The 12,608-nt window shown below is 43.8% G+C and overlaps 1 protein-coding gene across 8 annotated transcripts in view; it reads left to right on the plus strand.

The window, feature by feature from the left end:
* The window catches only part of LOC106566672 (poly(rC)-binding protein 4), a 67,690-nt gene that overhangs the window by 27,211 nt on the left and 27,871 nt on the right, over positions 1-12,608 (plus strand). For 6 of the 8 annotated variants that reach the window (XM_045693029.1, XM_045693028.1, XM_014134929.2 and 3 more), the window contains 2 exons: positions 7,555-7,587; positions 9,945-10,061. In XM_045693029.1, coding sequence (XP_045548985.1) covers positions 7,555-7,587; positions 9,945-10,061 — 150 coding nt within the window. The remainder of the gene's footprint in view (positions 1-7,554; positions 7,588-9,944; positions 10,062-12,608) is intronic. The other 2 variants (XM_014134931.2, XM_014134932.2) reach the window with 1 other exon arrangement.

Below are 12,608 nucleotides of genomic sequence, written 5' to 3' on the forward strand. Positions count from 1 at the left end.
GGCTGCTCTTTACCAGTTTTAGTTTCTACTAGGAGGTGTTTAGGCTGCTCTTTACACATTTTGTGTCTACTAGGAGGAGTGTGGGCTGCTCTTTACCAGTTTAGTGTCTACTAGGAGGGGTGAAGGCTGCTCTTAACCAGTTTAGTGTCTACTAGGAGGGGTGTAGGCTGCTCTTTACCAGTTTAGTGTCTACTTGGAGGGGTGAAGGCTACTCTTAACCAGTTTAGCATCTACTAGGAGGAGTGTAGGCTGCTCTTTACCAGTTTAGTGTCTACTAGGAGGGGTGTAGGCTGCTCTTTACCAGTTTAGTGTCTACTAGGGGGATGTAGGCTGCTCTTTACCAGTTTAGTGTCTACTAGGAGGGGTGTAGGCTGCTCTTTACCAGTTTAGTGTCTACTAGGAGGGGTGTAGGCTGCTCTTTACCAGTTTAGTGTCTATAAGGAAGGGTGTAGGCTGCTCTTTACCAGTTTAGTGTCTACTAGGAGGGGTGTAAGCTGCTCTTTACCAGTTTAATGTCTACTAGGAGGAGTGTAGGCTGCTCTTTACCAGTTTATTGTCTACTAGGACAGGGTGTAGGCTGTCTTTTACCAGTTTTTAGTGTCTCCTAGGAGGGGGTGTAGGCTGCTCTTTACAAGTTTAGTGTCTACTAGGAAGGGGTGTAGGCTGCTCTTTACAAGTTTAATGTCTACTAGGAGGAGTGTAGGCTGCGCTTTACCAGTTTACTGTCTATAAGGAGGGGTGTAGGCTGCTCTTTACCAGTTTAGTGTCTACTAGGAGGGGGTGTAAGCTGCTATTTACCAGTTTAATGTCTACTAGGAGGAGTGTAGGCTGCTCTTTACCAGTTTAGTGTCTACTAGGAGGGGGTGTAGGCTGCTCTTTACCAGTTTAGTGTCTACTAGGAGGAGTGTAGGCTGCTCTTTACCAGTTTAGTGTCTATAAGGAGGGGTGTTGGCTGCTCTTTACCAGTTTAATGTCTACTAGGAGGAGTGTAGGCTGCTCTTTACCAGTTTAGTGTCTACTAGGAGGAGTGTAGGCTGCTCTTTACCAGTTTAATGTCTACTAGGAGGGGGTGTAAGCTGCTCTTTACCAGTTTAATGTCTACTAGGAGGAGTGTAGGCTGCTATTTACCAGTTTAGTGTCTACTAGGAGGAGTGTAGGCTGCTCTTTACCAGTTTAGTGTCTATAAGGTGGGGTGTTGGCTGCTCTTTACCAGTTTAGTGTCTACTTGGAGGAGTGCAGGCTGCTCTTTACCAGTTTAGTGTCTACTAGGAGGAGTGTATGCTGCTCTTTACCAGTTTAGTGTCTATAAGGAGGGGTGTTGGCTGCTCTTTACCAGTTTAGTGTCTACTAGGAGGGGGTGTAGGCTGCTCTTTACCAGTTTAGTGTCTACTAAGAGGAATGCAGGCTGCTCTTTACCAGTTTAGTGTCTACTTGGAAAGAGTGTAGGCTGCTCTTTACCAGTTTAGTGTCTACTAGGAGGAGTGTAGGCTTCTCTTTATCAGTTTAGTGTCTACTAGGAGGGGGTGTAGGGTGCTCTTGACCAGTTTAGTGTCTACTAGGAGGAGTTTAGGCTTCTCTTTATCAGTCTAGTGTCTACTAGGAGGGGGTGTAGGCTGCTCTTTGCCATTTTAGTGTCTACTAGGAGGAGTGTAGGCTTCTCTTTATCAGTTTAGTGTCTACTAGGAGGAGTGTCGGCTGCTCTTTACCAGTTTAGTGTCTACTAGGAGGGGGTGTAGGGTGCTTTTGACCAGTTGAATGTCTACTAGGAGGGGGTGAAGGCTGATCTTTACTAATTTAGTGTCTACTTGGAAAGAGTGTAGGCTGCTCTTTGCCAGTTTAGTGTCTACTAGGAGGAGTGTAGGCTTCGCTTTACCAGTTTTGTGTCTACTAGGAGGAGTGTAGGCTGCTCTATACCATTTTAGTGTCTACTTGGAGGAGTGTAGGCTACTCTTTACCAGTTTAGTATCTACTAGGAGGGAGTGTAGTCTGATTTTTGCCAGTTTAGTGTCTACTAGAAAAGGGTGTTTGCAGGTCTTTACCAGTTTAGTTTCTACTAGGAGGAGTGTTTGCTTCCCTTCCCCAGTTTAATGTCTACTAGGTGAGTTTCTTCTCTTTACTAGTTTAGTGTCTACTAGGAAGGAGTGTTGTCTGATCTTTACCAGTTTAGTGTCTACTAGGAGGACTGTAGGCTGCTCTTAACCAGTTTAGTGTCTACTAGGAGGACTCTAGGCTGCACTTTACTAGTTTAGTGTCTACTAGGAGGGGGTGTAAGCTGCTCTTTACCAGTTTAGTGTCTACTCTGAGGAGTGTAGGCTTCTCTTTACCAGTTTAGTGTGTACCTGAAGTTGAAGGCTGCTCTTTACCAGTTTTAGTTTCTACTAGGAGGTGTTTAGGCTGCTCTTTACACATTTTGTGTCTACTAGGAGGAGTGTGGGCTGCTCTTTACCAGTTTAGTGTCTACTAGGAGGGGTGAAGGCTGCTCTTAACCAGTTTAGTGTCTACTAGGAGGGGTGTAGGCTGCTCTTTACCAGTTTAGTGTCTACTAGGAGGGGTGTAGGCTGCTCTTTACCAGTTTAGTGTCTATAAGGAGGGGTTTAGGCTGCTCTTTACCAGTTTAGTGTCTACTAGGAGGGGATATAAGCTGCTCTTTACCAGTTTAGTGTCTACTAGGAGGGGTGAAGGCTACTCTTAACCAGTTTAGTGTCTACTAGGAGGAGTGTAGGCTGCTCTTTACCAGTTTAGTGTCTACTAGGAGGGGTGTAGGCTGCTCTTTACCAGTTTAGTGTCTACTAGGAGGGGGTGTAAGCTGCTCTTTACCAGTTTAATGTCTACTAGGAGGGGTGTAGGCTGCTCTTTACCAGTTTAGTGTCTATAAGGAGGAGTGTAGGCTGCTCTTTACCAGTTTAGTGTCTACTAGGAGGAGTGTAGGCTGCTCTTTACCAGTTTAGTGTCTACTAGGAGGGGTGTAGGCTGCTCTTTACCTTTTTAATGTCTACTAGGAGGGGTGTAGGCTGCTCTTTACCAGTTTAGTGTCTATAAGGAGGGGTGTAGGCTGCTCTTAACCAGTTTAGTGTCTACTAGGAGGAGTGTAGGCTGCTCTTTACCAGTTTAGTGTCTACTAGGAGGAGTGTAGGCTGCTCTTAACCAGTTTAGTGTCTACTAGGAGGGGTGTAGGCTGCTCTTTACCAGTTTAGTGTCTACTGGGAGGGGTGAAGGCTGCTCTTTACCAGTTTAGTGTCTACTAGGAGGGGTGAAGGCTGCTCTTAACCAGTTTAGTGTCTACTAGGAGGGGTGTAGGCTGCTCTTTACCAGTTTACTGTCTACTAGGAGGGGTGAAGGCTACTCTTAACCAGTTTAGCATCTACTAGGAGGAGTGTAGGCTGCTCTTTACCAGTTTAGTGTCTACTAGGAGGGGTGTAGGCTGCTCTTTACCAGTTTAGTGTCTATAAGGAGGGGTGTAGGCTGCTCTTTACCAGTTTAGTGTCTACTAGGAGGGGATGTAAGCTGCTCTTTACCAGTTTAGTGTCTACTAGGAGGGGTGAAGGCTACTCTTAACCAGTTTAGTGTCTACTAGGAGGAGTGTAGGCTGCTCTTTACCAGTTTAGTGTCTACTAGGAGGGGTGTAGGCTGCTCTTTACCAGTTTAGTGTCTACTAGGAGGGGGTGTAAGCTGCTCTTTACCAGTTTAATGTCTACTAGGAGGGGTGTAGGCTGCTCTTTACCAGTTTAGTGTCTATAAGGAGGGGTGTAGGCTGCTCTTTACCAGTTTAGTGTCTACTAGGAGGGGGTGTAAGCTGCTCTTTACCAGTTTAATGTCTACTAGGAGGGGTGTAGGCTGCTCTTTACCAGTTTAGTGTCTATAAGGAGGGGTGTAGGCTGCTCTTTACCAGTTTAGTGTCTACTAGGAGGAGTGTAGGCTGCTCTTTACCAGTTTAGTGTCTACAAGAAGGAGGTGTAGGCTGCTCTTTACCAGTTTAGTGTCTCCTAGGAGGAGTGTAGACTGCTCTTTACCAGTTTAGTGTCTACTAGGGGGATGTAGGCTGCTCTTTACCAGTTTAGTGTCTACTAGGAGGGGTGTAGGCTGCTCTTTACCAGTTTAGTGTCTACTAGGAGGGGTGTAGGCTGCTCTTTACCAGTTTAGTGTCTATAAGGAAGGGTGTAGGCTGCTCTTTACCAGTTTAGTGTCTACTAGGAGGGGTGTAATCTGCTCTTTACCAGTTTAATGTCTACTAGGAGGAGTGTAGTCTGCTCTTTACCAGTTTATTGTCTACTAGGACAGGGTGTAGGCTGTCTTTTACCAGTTTTTAGTGTCTCCTAGGAGGGGGTGTAGGCTGCTCTTTACAAGTTTAATGTCTACTAGGAGGAGTGTAGGCTGCGCTTTACCAGTTTACTGTCTATAAGGAGGGGTGTAGGCTGCTCTTTACCAGTTTAGTGTCTACTAGGAGGGGGTGTAAGCTTCTATTTACCAGTTTAATGTCTACTAGGAGGAGTGTAGGCTGCTCTTTACCAGTTTAGTGTCTACTAGGAGGGGGTGTAGGCTGCTCTTTACCAGTTTAGTGTCTACTAGGAGGAGTGTAGGCTGCTCTTTACCAGTTTAGTGTCTATAAGGAGGGGTGTTGGCTGCTCTTTACCAGTTTAATGTCTACTAGGAGGAGTGTAGGCTGCTCTTTACCAGTTTAGTGTCTACTAGGAGGAGTGTAGGCTGCTCTTTACCAGTTTAATGTCTACTAGGAGGGGGTGTAAGCTGCTCTTTACCAGTTTAATGTCTACTAGGAGGAGTGTAGGCTGCTATTTACCAGTTTAGTGTCTACTAGGAGGAGTGTAGGCTGCTCTTTACCAGTTTAGTGTCTATAAGGTGGGGTGTTGGCTGCTCTTTACCAGTTTAGTGTCTACTTGGAGGAGTGCAGGCTGCTCTTTACCAGTTTAGTGTCTACTAGGAGGAGTGTATGCTGCTCTTTACCAGTTTAGTGTCTATAAGGAGGGGTGTTGGCTGCTCTTTACCAGTTTAGTGTCTACTAGGAGGGGGTGTAGGCTGCTCTTTACCAGTTTAGTGTCTACTAAGAGGAATGCAGGCTGCTCTTTACCAGTTTAGTGTCTACTTGGAAAGAGTGTAGGCTGCTCTTTACCAGTTTAGTGTCTACTAGGAGGGGGTGTAGGGTGCTCTTGACCAGTTTAGTGTCTACTAGGAGGAGTTTAGGCTTCTCTTTATCAGTCTAGTGTCTACTAGGAGGGGGTGTAGGCTGCTCTTTGCCATTTTAGTGTCTACTAGGAGGAGTGTAGGCTTCTCTTTATCAGTTTAGTGTCTACTAGGAGGAGTGTCGGCTGCTCTTTACCAGTTTAGTGTCTACTAGGAGGGGGTGTAGGGTGCTTTTGACCAGTTTAATGTCTACTAGGAGGGGGTGAAGGCTGATCTTTACTAATTTAGTGTCTACTTGGAAAGAGTGTAGGCTGCTCTTTGCCAGTTTAGTGTCTACTAGGAGGAGTGTAGGCTTCGCTTTACCAGTTTTGTGTCTACTAGGAGGAGTGTAGGCTGCTCTATACCATTTTAGTGTCTACTTGGAGGAGTGTAGGCTACTCTTTACCAGTTTAGTATCTACTAGGAGGGAGTGTAGTCTGATTTTTGCCAGTTTAGTGTCTACTAGAAAAGGGTGTTTGCAGGTCTTTACCAGTTTAGTTTCTACTAGGAGGAGTGTTTGCTTCCCTTCCCCAGTTTAATGTCTACTAGGTGAGTTTCTTCTCTTTACTAGTTTAGTGTCTACTAGGAAGGAGTGTTGTCTGATCTTTACCAGTTTAGTGTCTACTAGGAGGACTGTAGGCTGCTCTTAACCAGTTTAGTGTCTACTAGGAGGACTCTAGGCTGCACTTTACTAGTTTAGTGTCTACTAGGAGGGGGTGTAAGCTGCTCTTTACCAGTTTAGTGTCTACTCTGAGGAGTGTAGGCTTCTCTTTACCAGTTTAGTGTGTACCTGAAGTTGAAGGCTGCTCTTTACCAGTTTTAGTTTCTACTAGGAGGTGTTTAGGCTGCTCTTTACACATTTTGTGTCTACTAGGAGGAGTGTGGGCTGCTCTTTACCAGTTTAGTGTCTACTTGGAGGGGGTGAAGGCTGCTCTTTACAAATTTAGTGTCTACTAGGAGGAGTGTAGACCTCTCTTGTCCAATTTGGTGTCTACTAGGAGGAGTATAGTCTGATCTTTACCAGTTTAGTGTCTACTTGGAGGGGGTGAAGGCTGCTCTTTACAAGTTTAGTGTCTACTAGGAGGAGTGTAGGCCTCTCTTGTCCAGTTTGGTGTCTACTAGGAGGAGTATAGTCTGATCTTAACCAGTTTAGTGTCTACTAGGAGGAGTGTAGGCTGTTCTTTACCAGTTTTGTGTCTACTAGGAGGAGTGTAGGCTGCTCTTTACCAGTTTAGTGTATACTTGGTGGGGTGTAGGTTGCTCTCTACCCCCTCGCTGGCTCTCGCTTGCCCTGTAATAGAACAGGTAGAGAGAAAGAGTGAGAGGGAGAGAGATAATGAGAGAGAGAATTGGGATGGGTAAACCAACACAGAGGGAATGAAATATTAAGAGAAAGAGGGGATAAGAAAGTGGGGAGAGAGAAAAGACAGACTGACGAAGAGGAAAAGGGGATACATGGAGATGAGAGGGCGAGAAATGCTCTGTTTTGCACATACCGTGCTGAAACAGACCTGTAACCAGGCTCTCCATCCAAAGCACTTGTGTTAATAACTCCCTTCCCCCTCTCTCATTCCTCATCTCTATCTCTGCTGGCCTCCATAACCACACCCTCTAAAATATCCCAAACTACACACTAGCATACTATTTACAATGAAATAACAGTGTGGCTAAGTACACAAAATAGTATGGTTGTGTTTTTATTGGAACACATCTGGTTGTCAATGTCATAGGTGTAGGTAGTAGAATCACTTGGAGAAGGGAGGAGAGAATGATGGGCTGAGGCCACTATAAAAGTGACAGATGGAGAGGCAATCTAAAGCTGACAGAGGATGCATGACAGAGGTGTGACTTAATTCTACTCCTGAGCCTGGGTGACGTGCCTGGCAGGCTGGCTGGCTGCGGGCCACACAGGAAGGATCTCACACAAGGACAGGACAGACATTAAGAGCTGATACTAGAAGAGTAGAGGGCTATAGATGTGACCATAAAGGAAGAGATTGAAGTGAAAATGGATAGATATTATTAACATTTCAGATGTGAATGGGATGAGAATACTGTATGTCAGCATGGTGCTATCCATCTCAGATTGGCAGAGGATTCTACTTTTCTATGCTGTGTTAGCTCAGATTACTTTTCAATGGAGGGGAAATGTAGTCAATGTGAAGAAAAGTATCTGTTTAATAGGGATTTGAAGTACAGACGGATTTCAATCTACAAGTTGAGAACACCACTTTAACAATTCACACACACACACACACACACACACACACACACACACACACACACACACACACACACACACACACACACACACACACACACACACACACACACACACACACCTCACTTCAAAGTTGTCCTTCATCTTCTCTTTCCCAGAAAGGAGAGACAGTGAAAAGAATACGAGAAGAGGTATGTTACCAGCTTCTTATCACCACTGTTCATTATCTGTGTACTCCACATTACCATAATCCATGCAAAGTAGAGCCTGTCATTGGTTGATGAAATGCATGTATATCAACTAGCTCCAAAGCTATCAGTATCACATCTTGTTTCTGCCTCAATATGCAATCTTTATTTTCCAGTTATTGTGTAGACCAGAAGTGTACCATCACGAAAAGGTTATAGTTCAAGGCAAAACATAATCAAACCGGAGACAGTGTCTAATATTGGTTGTGTTGCATTAATATTAAACTCAAACCCTCTCTGGATGTTTGGGAAGAGTGACTGGGATAGCATACAGAACAGCCACATAGTCTGACCTGCCTATTGGCCACTGGTGGCTTCATCTCTCCCTTTTTTGCACTCTCTCTCTCTCTGTCTGTATGAAGCTCTCTTTTTTCTCTCTGTCTTTCCCTCTCCCCCCTTTTCTCTGTCTCTGCCTGTCCCTGTCAAGCTTTCTCAACCACCCTCTCTCCCCATTTCTCAGTTTGTCTCCTCCCCCTCTTTCTTTCTTTTATGTCTCTTCTATTTCTCCCTCATAAACATCAAGGCTGCAGTTGATCCAATGGCGCTTGATTAACTCCTTGTATAAAAAGTCATGTGATTGCCATTGTGTTGGTTCTCGTCCCTCTGACTTCTGGTGTAAAACTATTATGTTGTACTTTATGAAGCAGAATGTGAAACAGAGAGGCGGTTAGACTGGGTGAGCATGTAGCCCTGTAGGGCCACTGGATGAGTCAGCCAGTAAACCAGTCATCCATGCTAGTTAGCCCTCCACCCACCCACCCAGTCAGTCAGTCAGACAAATAGGCATGCCTTTAGTTAGTTCCCCTATAAGAGGCTCTCTGGCTTCTGTCCTTACAGTGCCAGAATGACTCCATAAGATGACTGTAATCAACATTGTTAAAGTACCACCATACCTCCAATACCCATATGTCCACTCTCCAATCCCCAGACCCCAGGGCTCTGGAGAAAAATGAAGGGACAGTTGATGGAGAAATCAGAGTACCAGCCTAGTTTAGTTACTGCAAGGTCAACTCCCTTTAGGGTGATCCAGCTTCAGTATATATTGTTAGTTATCTGTGGAGCAGGGTGTATTAAGCCTAGGCGTCCTGCTAGCGGGACAACTTCCGGTGAAACTGGAAAGCGCGCAATTCAAATAAATAATTATAAAAATTATGGATATTAAACATTTAGGTATATATAAGTGTCTTATATCGGTTGAAAGCTTAAATTCTTGTTAATCTAACTGCACTGTCCGATTTACAGTAGCTATTACAGCGAAAGCATGCCATGCGATTGTTTGAAGACGGCGCCCCACATCAAAATATTTTTCCACCGGCACAGGTTTCATAAATTCACAAATAGCGATTTAAATATTCACTTACTTTTTGAAAATCTTCCTCTGATTTGTCATCCAAAGGGTCCCAGCTATAACATGTAGTGTTGTTTTGTTAGATAAAATCCTTCTTTATATCCCAAAAGTCTGTTTAGTTGGCGCCATCGATTTGAGTAATCCACTCGTTCAACATGCAGAGAAAGGAATCCAAAAATCTACCCCTAAACTTTGTTTCAACAAGTCAAAATACGTTACTATTTACTCCTCAGATACCCTAAAATGTAATCAAACTATAATATTTCTTACAGAAAGAAATATGTTCAATAGGAAACTGATTTTAGCAGGTGCGTCCTGTCTTCATAGCGTGCGCAAACACGAATTTCCAAGACTGTGACCCTGTACTAAAAGTGATATTTCTTATTTGATTTTGAAGTTACAAGCCTGAAACCTTGAACATAGACTGCTGACACCCTGTGGTAGCCATAGGAATTGCATCCTGGGAGCTAATTTTCCGTATGCCCTTATGCTTGCCATTGTAAGAGCATGGTCTCTCAAACAAAGAAATGAATTCTGGTTGGTTTTTCTTTGGATTTTCTCCTACCATATCTATTGTGTTATATTCTCCTACATTATTTTAACTTTCTACAAACTTCAAAGTGTTTTCTTTCCAATGGTACCAAGTATATGCATATCCTGGCTTCAGGGCCTGAGCAACAGGCAGTTTACTTTAGGCACGTCATTCAGGCGTAAATTGAGAAAAAAAAGGGGCCTAGCCCTAAGAAGTTTTTAACTGGTCTGGAGTTTGGCCTCCGTCTATTTAACCATACCCCTTCTTATCCATACTAACCTCATTGTGTCCTCCTCACCTCTCTGCCCTCTTACCTGTGCACCTTATTTGCGCCATCCACCACATGCTATAACCATGCTCTCCTCATCTAATTGAACGTAAATAAAGCTAGACCCTGGTTCTTGGTCTATCCCCCTACAGAGCAGTGCACGGGTGAACATCTCAGAGGGCTCCTGTCCAGAGAGAATCATCACCATCACCGGCTCTACAGACTGTGTCTTCAGGGCCTTCACCATGATCACATACAAACTGGAAGAGGTAAGACAACACAATCAGCGTTTCCCTTCGAGATTTCCTTAGGCAGGGCACAGCTGCACAAATTATTTGATGTATAATTTCCTGGTTTCCAATTCAATTATATATTTTTATTTATACAGTTCATCCTATAAATGAATAATTGAAAATCATTTCTTCCCAGGTTGGCATCTACTGCAGATGAATTTGACGTTGGATAGGAGTTAGACTGTTGCTGCTCTTGGTGCAAGAGCCTTTTCGTTTCTCATTTAGAATATTGCAGTGTGAAGTGTAGCTAGCACATTGATGAATACATTTATCACCCGGCCTTTTATGCAGCAGCATAGTGACTTATTAAATTGAGCTTGGCATTGGAACAGCCCTGACAAGAGGAGAGTAACAGTCGAGTGGCTCCATGCCGTTTATGGAAAGCATATTGTTTTGAGGGAGAACATGCGTCAGTGCTCCAGGCCTGTTGATGAAAGAGCAGATGACAATATGTTAACGTGTTAATTAATTAAACAGATGAGGTTTGTGTTTAATCCCTTAATGAGCTACAGATAATGGCAGACCTGCGGAACATTTAGCTATTTATCCATCAGCAAACTAATTAACATGATAGATTCAGGGACATTTTGGCTGGCCTAGCTTTGGAACAGTCGCTCCCCGCGTAGTCGAGTCGACGGAGCCTTGTTTCATTGCAGTCAGTAAACACACGCTGGCTGGGAGTGCGCCGTGCAGCATTCATTAAAGATCTTAAGCTCTCACCTATTCCCAACCCTACATTCAGCCGAAACTCCCGAGTTGTCATGGCAACCCGTTGGCTGACCTACAGCACACGGCATGCCTCTCACCATGCCTGAGTGGTATGTGTCTGACATCTTTAATTAAAGGATAGAAAGAAAAATACATTTTTGTTGGCCAATGGGTATTGTTAAGAATTGATATTGTTGTCTCTCTTCTGCTACTCCCTACTGTTATTGAATGAGAAGTTCACCCAAAATCCAGAGACTCCCAAGTGATTTTATACATTGAAACTAGTTCAGTGAAGTTTGCCCTTCCCCCTCACGCTCCGTGTAGTGCTGTACTGAAACAAATGCAAAAAAACGGCTCATGTGACTGGTGATGTTGCTGGATGCAGGTCTCGCTCTGCTCCGTTGCCAGTGGATTCATGATTCAGTAATCCACAAAGTTTGGACAAAGTTGTTGTTTTATTGAAAGCGTACAGCTGAATTAGCTATTTTTGTCAAAGGTTACTATTGGTTTTGAGAAAGGAAATGTGTACTTTTCCACCTAGGGCTGTTGCGGTGACCGTATTACCGCCACATCAGCGGTCACTAGTCATGAAGGCAGTCAAATTCCACTTGACCATTTAGTCATAGTAATTAGGCTTCTCCAGGCTCTGATGCTGCTTCTAGTCATTTGTAGCCTCCAAAACTTGCTAACTGCCTGGTACTCAGCACCCTATTGTCCCTCTAATCACTCTGACATCAATGCATAAGTAATCAAAAATCGAATCAAACACTTCCTGAGAGCCCATGAGCTCATGTTGCGCAACATTTCTATAGGCTATGCAATTGCGTGAGAAACAGAGTGAGGCTTACTATATTTATTCCTCAACTTTCCTAAGATTAAGCACATTGCTTATATTTACAACAGGATTATAGCCTACCTGGCTGGCATGAAAATAAACCACGGGAAAAGCGTCCTCCCTTTACTATTTATGTGCATAGATGACGTGTATTTTTTTCCGCTGCCCCTGGTTCGATAGAGGTGCATGATAATGGTCCATTCTAAATCAAAACAAATTTAACACATACAGTTGAAGTCGGAAGTTTACATACACTTAGGTTGGAGTCATTAAAACTCATTTTTCAACCACTCCACAAATTTCTTGTTAACAAACTATAGTTATGTTTACAGACAGATTATTTCACTTATAATTCACTGTATCACAATTCCAGTGGGTCAGAGGTTTACAGTGGGTCTAAGTTGACTGTGCCTTTTAAACAGCTTGGAAAATTCCAGAAAATGATGTCATAGCTTTAGAAGCTTCTGTTTGGCTAATTGACATCATTTGAGTCAATTGGAGGTGTACCTGTGGATGTATTTCAAGGCCTACCTTCAAACTCAGTGCCTCTTTGCTTGACATCATGGGAAAATCAAAAGAAATCAGCCAGAACGTCTGAAGGTACCATGTTCATCTGTACAAACAATGGTACGCAAGTATAAACACCATGGGACCACGCAGTCGTGATACCGCTCAGGAAGGAGACGCGTCCTGTATCCTAGAGATGAACGTACTTTGGTGCGAAAAGTGCAAATCAATCTCAGAACAACAGCAAAGGACCTTGTGAAGATGCTGAAAGAAACAGGTGCAAAATGAGTCCTATATCGACATAACCTGAAAGGCTGCTCAGCAAGGAGGAGCCACTGCTCCAAAACCGCCATAAAAAAGCCAGACTACGGTTTGCAACTGCACATGCTTTTTGGAGAAATGTCCTCTCGTCTGATGAAACAAAAATATAACTTTTTGGCCATAATGAACATCGTTATGTTTGGAGAAAAAAG

The sequence above is a fragment of the Salmo salar genome, chromosome ssa13 (assembly GCF_905237065.1).
Source record: "Salmo salar chromosome ssa13, Ssal_v3.1, whole genome shotgun sequence".
Taxonomy (NCBI): domain Eukaryota; kingdom Metazoa; phylum Chordata; class Actinopteri; order Salmoniformes; family Salmonidae; genus Salmo; species Salmo salar.